General features: G+C 47.6%; 1 protein-coding gene across 1 annotated transcript in view; it reads left to right on the top strand.

The window, feature by feature from the left end:
- LOC134679271 (uncharacterized) overlaps window positions 1-12,247 on the top strand; it is an 87,271-nt gene that overhangs the window by 26,297 nt on the left and 48,727 nt on the right. Inside the window, exons 31-37 of the mRNA XM_063538169.1 lie at window positions 6,503-6,607; window positions 7,531-7,642; window positions 8,166-8,318; window positions 8,900-9,018; window positions 10,598-10,795; window positions 11,180-11,362; window positions 12,082-12,180. Coding sequence (XP_063394239.1) covers window positions 6,503-6,607; window positions 7,531-7,642; window positions 8,166-8,318; window positions 8,900-9,018; window positions 10,598-10,795; window positions 11,180-11,362; window positions 12,082-12,180 — 969 coding nt within the window. The remainder of the gene's footprint in view (window positions 1-6,502; window positions 6,608-7,530; window positions 7,643-8,165; window positions 8,319-8,899; window positions 9,019-10,597; window positions 10,796-11,179; window positions 11,363-12,081; window positions 12,181-12,247) is intronic.

The raw sequence follows: 12,247 nt of genomic DNA, 5'->3' as shown, positions 1-12,247 counted from the left end.
TAGAAGGACAGAGATAATAGAACCCAAGTATATCGAACTTGTATTAGACCCCGCATGTGGAAATGACATTTGACTATAAAGGTCACTTGAATGACATTTTGTCTCACTCAGTGAGCAAAATGCGATTTTGCTCACTGAGTAAGACAAAATGACTCAGTGAGCAAAATCACATTTTGCTCACTGTTTTTAAGAAGCAAAGTACCCTTGTTCGAGCTGCTGGGGTGAAAAATACATATTATGTGTTCCGTACTCCACATCGAAGATCTTCATTGAGAGAGTAACGCGATCGTTGACCGATCGATGCCGCTAGCGTCTATGCAGTCGCTCCGCTCCACGCCGTGACGTAGTTCCGCTTCCCGTCCCTGCCAACCATTGCTCGCTTCCCGCTAATCGCCGCCGCCATGTCATTGTTTCGTCGACCGTCTTGACCGATGGTCCGCAAATATTTTTTGCGTATATTTTTGCAGCATGGTGCTTTAACATTTCCGATCCAAAGCTCGGTCGATTAAATAGTGAGATATGGCAGAGATCGCCACTATTAGTCTTTTGGCGGTCTCGCGATCGAAGTCATCGAACGGTGCTTTTCGATTCTACCCACTTTTTCTTGCTAAATTAATTTTCACATTCCATGCTGCTAAAATCGTTACCGTTAACTCGCATTTTCGAGATCGAAGTAGGAAGTGCGTCAGTGGTTTTTGTTAACAAGTGGTAACAAGTCGCTCCGCATCGGAGAGGGAACGTGCGGTCATCGTGCCTGCGGCGGCGGGGGCGGCGCGGCGGCGGACGGCCTGCGCGCGCCGCTGTCGGGTGCCGCGCTTCGCTGATAGGGAGGTTTGGATTGTCTCGAACCATCCGGTGAGCCAGTTTAAGATATTCTAATTTTATTGGCGTTCAGAAGTTACTTCGTCACTCGCGGAGGGTTCTCAGGCAGTAGCCTGGGAGTACCTCGTGTTGTTAGTTGCGGCGCGACCGGGGCGCCCCGTCCCCCGGCGCGGGGGCCCGTCTTCTGCTGTCGTCCAAGGTGACTCCGAGACACCGCGACACTGCGGGCCATGGTGGAAGCCTCCAGTCCGCAGGACTCGGAGAGACGTCACACGCCCGCTCCTGTTTCTGCAGTCGCGGTGCGGACGCCTCCAGTCCGCGGGACTCCGAGAGAAGTCACACGCCCGCTCCTGTTGCTGCAGTCGCGGTGCGGACGCCTCCAATCCGCGGGACTCCGAGAGACGTCACACGCCCGCTCCTGTTGCTGCAGTCGCGGTGCGGACGCCTCCAGTCCGCGGGACTCCGAGAGACGTTACACGCCCGCTCCTATTGCTGCAGTTACGGTGCGGACGCTTCCAGTCCAGCGGGACTCCGAGAGATCCGCGTGGCTCTGCGAGACATCACACGCCGCTCCTGCAGCTGCGGGCGCATCGCGGGTGGATCGCGCCAAGGTGAAGGCGGACCGCTTCTGCGTCCCGACTGCTCGAGCGGAAGGAAGGTAAGTTACGTGTAAGCAGTGGAAATGCTACGAGTACAGCGACGATCGCCGCGTTGGTTGCCGCCCGTCATGACGTCGCTGGTGACCTACGCGCCGGTGGTGGCCACCACGATGGCACCGCCGAGGGCAACAGCGTCGCCGTGATGATGCGTGCAGCTACGAGCCTAGCCATCGGCGCCTCCCGTGCCGGTAACGTCCGTCACGCGCACCGGCGCCTGTCGAGCTGGCCGCCACGACGGCGCCTCTCGCACCTGAGCCTGGCGACGGTGGCCGCCATGATGGCGCCGCCCGCTCGATGACGCCGCCTGCCCCCCGAGCTGGCCGCCACGATGGCGCCTCTCGCATTACGCATCGACGCGGCGGGGGCGGCTGCCACAATGGCGCTGCCCGCCACGATGATGCCGCTGCCCGCCACGATGATGCCGCCCGCCACGATGGCACCACCACCTGCGCACTGGCGCCTCTCGAGCTGGCCGCCACGATGGCGCCTCTCGCATTACGCATCGACGCGGCGGCGGCGGCTGCCACAATGGCGCTGCCCGCCACGATGATGCCGCCCGCCACGATGGCACCACCACCTGCGCACTGGCGCCTCTCGAGCTGGCCGCCACGATGGCGCCTCTCGCCTCACACCAGTGCCTCCCAGACCAGCCAGCCAGACGGCGACCGCCTCATGCACCGGTGCCTCCCGAGCTGGCCGCCACGATGGCGCCTCTCGCCTCACGCACCGGCGCCTCCCGAGCCGGTGGCGGCGGCCGCCACGATGGAGCCGCCCGCCTCGCGCGACAACGCCTCTAGAGCGGGCCGCCACTATGGGTCCTCGCCTCACGCACCAGCGCTTCCCGAACCAGTGGCGGCCGCCATGAGCCGCCCGGCCTCAGGCACCGGTTTTGTCCTGTCCACATGGTTCCATTGAGGTATGCAGGCGCCTATAGCTATGGTGCAGGTATAGGTATGGTATGGTACAGCACGAACAGACCGCTAAGCTCTTGGTTTCGGTTAAAGAATCCTCCGGCGACGGCAGACAAGGTCGTAAAGAGCCCCGTCCTAGCGCGGCTCGACTGCCCGGAGTTGAAAGCGGTAAGATATGTCGATACTCAGAGGAAAATACGTCGTGTTCCCGGGCTTCATAAAGGTGCTGATCGACTTCGCTGTGTCGCTTCGAAGTTCCTACGACTTCTCGAGGCCATGGAGTGGTCCAACCGGAGAACAGCTAGCGACAAGGCCCTGTGCGACCGCTCGAAACCGAGGTGAAAGGCATCGAAAAGGTCTGCAGACTTCACATAATTATCTCTGCTTGCTCGCGCTCTCCAGCTTAAGTTCCGTCTTACAAAGACGAACTCGTGCGGAAAGCCATAATAAACAAAATGGGACAAATAAACCCGCTGCGCCTGAACAAGCTTGAGTTTCCGGTGCTAAGAGAAAGGGGCCAGGAGGACTCCAGCAGTTTCCATCTGTCTGTATTCGACTTTATCAAACAGTTTTGTTACGCAAAGCGCCAAAATCGATTTTAGACTTGATTTCATCAGTTCGATTTCCTTAAAAGCATGCTACTAACTCGATGCCCTATACTAACTCGATATAGGGTGTCTCTTCGGATAAAGCGAATTAGACCATCACGCTCCTAGACATCACGTGGGACACGCGGCACAACACCCCGATTGAAAGTTTTCTTTTTCGCGACATACAGGCCTGCCTTGCTGCAGAGTTTCTCGCAGAAATGAGACTCAATGCCTTCTGTTCAATCTCAAATTCGCAAACTTTAGTTCATGGAGGAAGGTGAAGCCTTCGCAGTCCCCAGCAACACGGAGCTGCCGAAAGCCTCGCACCACTTTCTTCCTCATCTTATGCAAGCAGTCCGTTACAATCTCCAATATTGGTAGACAATGTACGAGGTAAGGCCCTTTCAGCGAAGAGTAACCGTTAACGGGCCGCATCTGCAGCGCTGACGACAGAAGTGTAAACATACAACCGCACCGGTACAGTATACATAAAACGACGGCGACACTACATCCCTTCCGTTACTACGGCTGTCACAAAAACTGCTGATGCCAGCAGATCGTCTACAGGTCGCGCTGGTTGCTTGCTACTTGCCAGGTCGGTACAACCCCCGAGGGCGACGGTTTATCAAGGAGTCACTGCGCGCCCGAGTGGCAGCTGCGCCCAGCAGCCGCCGAGACTGTCTTCACCTGACAGGCGCCTTGTTGGCCGGCCTCCGCTTTCGAGAGCCCTCGCACTGTGCCACGGTATTTCTTAACAGACTCATTGAACTGCTACCACGACTTTTGACAGCTGCCTGTGAGACTTGGCATGGATGTCTCCACCTCCCAGCCTAGTCTGTGTACTGCGACGGCGTGATAAGGAGAGTCTTAAAGCAGCTGTGGTAAGCTTGCAATTTACTGGCGGTCCTAGTAAACCGCCCTCCCTTACGAGTCAACGACCTTAAGAATGAGGCGTAGCTCCTGTCAGATAGGACGCTCCAACACCGAGCTGGCGGGATCAGGAGTGACGTCCGCTACTGGCGTGACTGGCGCATGCATATAACATGCCAAGGTCTAACGCTACGTAGCGAACGAAACGCAACTGTCACTGTCTCACTAATATGGAAGAACCGGATATTCCCGATTCCGGTACTGTGTTTGTATAGAAAACCAGTAACGGGAGCCCCTGTCGATCTCGTCCCCTTGTCTAGGCTGCATGTACGGCCACAATGTAGAAACGGTCTTTATGGTGCATCAAAAATAAGATCAACTGCCAGGTACCTCTATCCAGTGAAGTAGCGAGCTATCTCAGACGTCTATTTCTATTATCCATGTTAGCTTTCAGAACGATACTCGTTCATAAGCCTCTCACAAGTGCTGTGTATGAACCACTATCGGACACTATGCCTTCTTCCAACGCCATTAATAGCGAGACCACCGCCTCCCAAAGCACCAGCTTGGGACGCGAGACATCTACTTGCCCTAATTTAAATAGCCCTACAACGTTAGGTACGTTAGAAGAAGTACGACAGAAGAGCTGCCGCACTTTTGCTGTTAGCATCAGGCCGCAGGGTCAATGACCTTACTCTACTACACTGTAGCCCGGGCAATTACATAGATAACTTTAACGCTATTATTTTGTGTCCGAAATTCGGCTCTAAACCAGATAACGTGTCTTACCGACTGGACTCTTAGAAGCTCCGGAATAAAGTATAGACCCAGTATAAGTAGGTAGTCTGGGTACGTCACCTTGCGAGAATTACACAAAATGTTAGGGGACACTTCGCTTATTTCTTTCAGCCACAGTCTCATCCAAGCCGGCCTCGCCTACGATTGCTTTTGATCCACGATATACTTAATAACTAAATTGGCTGGAAAGCTATTCACTTAGCGATATTTTCGCTTATGTTAATTGGGAACATGACTTGCCGAGATTCTGCGGATCGGATGCGATTTCGAATGAGAATTCTCTTAAACCAGTTTAACGTCAGATTCGAACCTGAGATTACAATTTCAATTCTCAATTTCCTGTAATTCACATTATAACGAGTCACTGTGATTTCATGGGTTGCAATATGGTGTATACATATTTATTCTTTCTCTGAGTTCTATGACAGTAGGTGTAGCCCTATCGCTTGCGCGCCCGCTAACTCGCCACCAGGAGATAATAAACAGGTCTCAATGAAGATCTTCGATGTGGAGTACGGAACACATAATATACAAATTTTACCTTCCAATAAAATTGGTATTATGTTTCCTTCCACATCGAAGATCTGAGTAATGCCTTCCTGGCAGGCTACTAGGCTACTTTTATGCCGACGGTACTTCTCCTCAACAATGTCATGGCGGCGGCGATTAGCGGGAAGCGAGCAATGGTTGGCAGGGACGGGAAGCGGAACTACGTCACGGCGTGGAGCGGAGCGACTGCATAGACGCTAGCGGCATCGATCGGTCAACGATCGCGTTACTCTCTCAATGAAGATCTTCGATGTGGAAGGAAACATAATACCAATTTTATTGGAAGGTAAAATTTGTATATTATATCAATCAATATCCATTATTCGGGCACTAAAATGTAAATAGATATTGTATGTATACCTGTTCAAAACCAACGAGTTTTATGGAGAACCCAATGCTGTAGTGACTTCTCCTAAGATACCAATGTTGTCTAAGGACGCTGCTATTGGTAAACATCGAGTGGTCTGGAAGAGTGCAGACACGCTACTAAGTTTTCAGGTATCTAAAATTATAAGCATCTTAATTTATTACAAGCTTTACATGACGACCCTGCCACGGTACAAAAAATCTGAGAAGAGGCATATTTCACAAATCAAAGTAAAAAGTCAACGATATCTGTATCAATTTGCGTGTCTTATTTACTCCGGTTCTTCACAAATTCATAATATTACATAGTTTTGAGCTATCATAGAGTAAGGACCCCAAAAACGATGGATGGATTGACTCCCTTAACCTCAAGCTCGGGTAAAACTATCTGTCAGAAAATGCGATTTTGGTATTAAGAAGAGGTAATAGGGTAGATATTTGCCGAGAGGGTCGAATGGATTTACCCGAGTTTGAAGTTAAGCGACACGATTGTGTGAAAGAGGATATGAGGAAGAAAGGAGTGAGTGCTGAGGCGACGAAAGATAGAGGAGAATGGAAGAGAGAAACATGATGTGACCCTACATAAAGAGGGAAAAGGACAGGAAGAAGAAGAGCTATTTGACCATTTATGGCATTAGTCTAAAACAGGGATCTCCAAACTTTTTACCTGAGGCCCATATTGCCCCTCAGAAACTTTCGCGCGGGCCACCGTCGGTTTTTGCGCCGGGGAGGGTGTCTGGTTGCTGCTGTTAGGAACAGTTCCACTCTCAATGCTGAACCCCTGGAGCCTGGCTCTCGCGGGCCGGACAGTGGATACTCGCTTTGGGTGTCGGCGGGCCGGATTGAAATGCGTTGCGGGCCGGGGTTCGGAAACCCCTGGTCTAAAAGATAAAGCCATTACTGTAACGGTTTGACCTATACATTTGTTTTGTTTCAGTACAACGAAGAGGGTATGCTGATGATAAACTCGTCGTGGCTTCTAGACCGCGGGCGACATGAAAACAACATCACAGGCACAGTCACTCTCATCACACCCTTCCAAGTAAGTACTTAGCCGTTACGTACTGTCGACTGTGGGTTTGCATAGTTTAAATTTAAATTACCGTTACAGGTATAACTAAAATTTAAAATATCTCATACCTTTGACAATATTCGCTTGATATTATATGATAGTATTTAGGTAATAATTGATCATCATCATCATCTCAGCCATAAGACGTCCACTGCTGAACATAGGCCTCCCGCTTGGACCTCCATACGCGCCGGTTGGAAGCGACCCGCATCCAGCGTTTTCCGGCGACCTTAACAAGGTCGTCTGTACATCTTGTGAGTAGACATCCTACGCTGCGCTTGCTAGTCCGTGGTCTCCACTCGCGCATTTTTCGACCCCATCGGCCATCTTCTCTGCGCGCAATGTGGCCTGCCCATTGCCACTTCAGCTTACTAATCCGGTGGGCTATGTCGGTGACTTTTGTTCGTCTACGGATCTCCTCATTTCTGATTCGATCACGTAGAGAAACTCCGAGCATAGCCCTCTCCATAGCTCGTTGAGCGACTTTGAGTTTTGAGATGAGGCCGATAGTGAAAGACCACGTTTCGGAGCCGTAAGTCATCACTGGTAACACAATAATTGATCACATTAGCTAAATTAAGTTAAAAAAATTACATAAACAACCGTGATACCGAAATTGAATACCGGTTTATTTGTATTAAAAATATACCGGTATTGGGTCCCTGGTTTATATAGGCGTTTACGCCCGACCTCGGCGTACAGCGACACTTTTTGACATTTAATTTTAACACATATCAGTTAAAGAACAAGGATCAAAGTCCAAGGCGTTCTAAAAGTTTTAATCATGTGTCGAAAGATGGCAGTAAATTTACTGTGGGTACAAAAATTACTTTGACAATCCGCCTCTATATCAAATTCTCTTTGTTAATAATCATCGTTTTCTTTATTTACAGGGATACAGAAGCGGTTTCTTGGACACAAAGCTCGTATTGGGACACAAGAGAGACATCAATGGCGTCACTTTATTGAACTTAGAAGAGAAGAAACGAAAGATCTTCGTCAATGGTATTACAAGTTTTTGTTCTACATAACTAAGCTTTTCATTAATAGATCTTTTAGGGTTCCGTACCAAAAAGGTACTAAATGAACCGTTATGGGTGCGACTATGTCCGTCCGTCTGTCTGTCACTTCGCTAAATATCTCGAGAACCACTTAAGCTATCGATTTGAAATTTGGAATAGTTATGAAAAACGCTAACCCAGACACATTGAATGTAGTTTTATCTGTAAATACTTCCCGAGATACTGTTGACGCTTTTCTTTAACAAAAATCGTTGCAAACTTCTTGTTACTTTCTCTATAAACGTAAGTAAAATAAATTATCCTCCTGAGTCCAAATGTACATTAAAATATACATATTAGCATACTAATTTGAACCTTTCATGAAACAAATAAAGTAGTATTTCTTTTGTTCCATTTGCGTTTTAAAAACAAACAAAATTCGTTCCAATTTACTTATAGAACAAGGTTCAAATTAAAAATTGGAAAGCTTTCTATGGTGGGTCTTACGAGGTCATATTGAACTTCAGGTCACATGCGCCGCATCACCAACTGCATGTTGGTGGTGAACGTGACGGAGCCAGCGGCGGCGGACGCCTCCCACATCCTCACCGCCAGGTTTGGCTTCGTGGAGGCCGATAGGCACCTCGTGGCTATGGTGGTCACCGCTAACACCACCACAGGTTAGTTTTGTAATCCAAAAGGAGATCATTCTTGCAAAAATTGAACACTTTATCTTTGTTTTCATGGTAAAATAAAGTGAAGAAAATAGTACAAGTGCGAAATGTAGGAAATTCGCAACGAGTAGCTATAAATTGAAACACGAGTTGCGAATTACCTTTTCGCACGTGTATTTTACAACGTTTTACTGTACATATGGCCCTTTAAATTATCGACATAGGCACGTATTGTGCTATTACCGCACTAGGGCAGTAAACTCCCTTAGGTCGTGTTTTAATTTATCGCCACTCGTTGCGAATTTCCTACTTTTCGCACTTTTATCATAGTGTATTACTAATGTGTATTAAAGCAGCACGCAAAACTAGTCATTGATAGACTTTTACGTCATTACAATCCATCCTATTAAAGGGCCCACTGATTACTATTAGTCCGCCGGACGATATCGGCCCGTCACTTGTTCGGAGCTGTCAAATTTTTGTTCTAACTGACAGGCTGATATCGTCCGGCGGCCTGTTAGTCAGTGGTCGGCTTTAAAGGTCAACTACCCTTCAGTATTTTAAGTATGAATTTCTACATTCCACAGGCCTTGAAATCCTATTAAGGCTGATATCAACGCAAGACTTCCACGTATTTGGACATGTCGCTCTCCCCATACAATACCTCACAAGAGCTATGGTCACCGCAAAACGGGGCAAAGAGGAGGTAAGTTACAAGTAATCACACCTTATAAAAAGGGGTCGAAGAGTGCTCGAGTGGAGACCACGGACTAGCAAGCGCAGCGTAGGACGTCCACCCACAAGATGGACGGACGACCTGTTAAGGCCGCCGGAAGACGCTGGATGCGGGTCGCTTCCAACCGGTACGAATGGAGATCCAAGGGGGAGGCCTATGTTCAGCAGTGGACGTCTTATGGCTGAGATGATGATGATGACACCTTATACTAAATTCATAAAGGGGATAATACCGACAAAGTATGCAAATTTCTCCTGTTTTGCATCACTTGCCAAGTTGCCAAAGCGTCATGTTTCCCACTGCCGTTCGCTCCGGCCGCTGGTTGTAGAGCTAGTATGTGCGTTGACTGTTTTCTGCTTTTTGGCATAGGGAATATAACATATAACCCATGTGATCTCATGTCCTTGTCTTCCGTAAATATGATTACAAAAAACAACCATGCAAATATGTGTTGCTTAACTACAAATTCGGGTAAATCCATTCGACCCTCTCAGCAAATATCTACCCTATTACCTTTTCTTAATACCAAAATCGCATAATCTGACAGATGGATTTACCCAAGTTTGAAGTTAAGCGACTCATATATTTTATAAAACCGGCCAAGTGCGAGTCGGACACGCGCACGAAGGTTTCCGTACCATTACGCAAAAAACGGCAATAAAATGACGTTTGTTGCCGTTTTTGACGTGGGAGCCACTTACTTTTTTTTGTATTTGGTTGTTATAACGGCAACAGAAATACGTAATCTGTGAAAATTTCAACTATCTATCACGGTTCATGAGATACAGCCTGGTGACAGACAGACAGACGGATGGACAGCGGAGTCTTAGTAATAGGGTCCCGTTTTTACCCTTTGGGTACGGAAACCTCAAGAACGGTTTTTCCGAAATATCCCACATGTTTTGCAATCTAGCGACACAAATAAAATTTCATAAAACCCATAACCCTAATCAGGGATGTTACGGAGCTCCTGTTCCGTTTTCGTTAAGGCGGAACTTCCGTTTGGTATTACACATCCGTTTCTGTTCCGGTTCCGTTATGTTTGAAACGGAAGTTATAACGGATGTCAATGTTTCGCGCGGCGGCGGCGTACTTCAAAAACGGTAGGTATTGTACATATTAGGTAACATTTTTTTGCTTCTAACATCTAGAAGGGCAAAGCTTTTTCCTGCATAATAAAGGCTGATTAATAGTTATTTAGAATTTTTGTTTTTAATAGACCTACCCTTAACATCTCGTCCACCTATCACTCAGTAGGGCTACCGCCAATACCGAAAATCGTTAATTACGGGGATTTTTCTCTGTCACTCTAATTACGCCTTCATTGGAGTAAAAGAGAAAGATCCCCGCAATTTGCGAATTTCGGTTTTCGCGGTAGCCGCCCTGGCTCCGATTCTGGTTCCGGTTCCGTATCCGGTTCCGTTAAACTAAATTGAAAACATCTGTTTCCGTTTTCGGTTCCGATAAAACCACATCCGTTACATCCCTGACCCTAATACATCGAAAACTTCGTGACATTAAACTTTGATATCTATCTCTTCCCCATAAGGTGGACTTCAGAGTGGGCTGGGCCTCAATGGACTTCGGCTTCACCGGCATCTGGCACTACCGCTCTCCCGTCAACTTTGTCTACGTGTACAAATTGTACACTCCTCTAGAAGGTTTTGAGGAGAATGGATTGGTGCTGAAGAATATATATGGAGATGGTTTGGACTTGGAGTTGTCCATACGATTGTCTACACATAAGGTCAGTGGACTTTATTTATTCGGTTTCAACAACGGTTCTCGCGTCAACTTCGTGTATGAGTACAAATTGTACACTCCCCTAGAAGGTTTTGAAGAGCTAGTGCTGAAAAGTATATAACGAGATAGACTGGACTTGGAGTTGTCTATACGATTGTCTATTAAAAGTAAGTTGGAATTAGATTTCCAAAGCGGACCCCGTGCCGATATTCACACATACCTTTTGGCTTGTAAACCGACAAAGTGTATCATTACTTCATTAGTTAAATCATATTCTTTACCCCTTTCACGCCCTAAAACCTCGGTCGCACAGTGTGTATATTGGTCGAGCATCCTTCCACTGTTATCTTGTTAAGTCTCGTTTTTGACCGAACTTGTTTATTTCCAGTTCGGCATAGCAGTCCTATTCCTAGACGACGGCCAGGGCATCATAGACGTGCTGAGAGAGCGTTTCCACCCCACGAAACCACCGCGAGATGACGTCATCATTGAGAATTTCGACACCACGGCCAAGGTCACCTTGGACACGCTGTATTACCCGACTGTGACTTTCCATGCGCATATTATGAAGGTAAGTAAATGGGTTATGATATGACACTGTCATTCAAGTATAGCATTTTTAGTCAAACCCCTCACTTGCCACCAAAAATGTATCCGCACGTCCGCCTCCCCATAATAATTAACTAAAAACGCTTCGCTTGCGCGTACCTGTCTTGTTACTGAATTATGTAAGGTGTGTGAAGCACTAAACTACCAGGTGGCTCTGTCAGTATGAAACATATCAAAAATTTACTTGACAAAAAATGTCGAACGTGCTCACAAAATTTCCCGAGAATCGGTTGAGAAATGCGGCCTGTAAAGTGTCATTATATGGAACTTGCTAACTATATAAACAAACCGCCATATTGAAACTGCCAAAAAATATTAATTTACTAGTGACTTTTGTTTACAATTTTACATCATTATCATTCATCATCATTTCAGCCTACATACGTCCCACTGCTGAGCACAGGCCTCCTCTCATGCGCGAGAGGGCTTGGGCTATAGTCCCCACGCTAGCGCAATGCGGACTGGGGACTTCACATACACCTATAAATTTCTTCGCAGATGTATGCAGGTTTCCTCACGATGTTTTCCTTCACCGCAAAGCTAAAGTGGTAAATATCAAATGATATTTCGTACATAAAGGAGAACACCCAAGCATACGGAAACATTTTCGTCTAAGCGCTAATAGAGACGCTTGGTTTGGTTAACTGCGTACAGGCTTACGACATGATCGTTTCCTTTCAGTTTGTTGGCATGGACGAGGAGGACATATTGGAATTGAATGCGACGCTACATCTCCCTGACAAGCCAGCGATCGTTCTCACCGACACATTCGTCTTGGTGGTAAGTATACGTTTTCACTTATAAACCCAAGTTAGAAGAAAGTTAATGAGAAGATAGTGTAAAGAAG

Source organism: Cydia fagiglandana, chromosome 2 (assembly GCF_963556715.1).
Source record: "Cydia fagiglandana chromosome 2, ilCydFagi1.1, whole genome shotgun sequence".
In the NCBI taxonomy this organism is placed as follows: Eukaryota; Metazoa; Arthropoda; class Insecta; order Lepidoptera; family Tortricidae; genus Cydia; species Cydia fagiglandana.
This window is presented reverse-complemented; position numbering and strand designations above follow the sequence as displayed.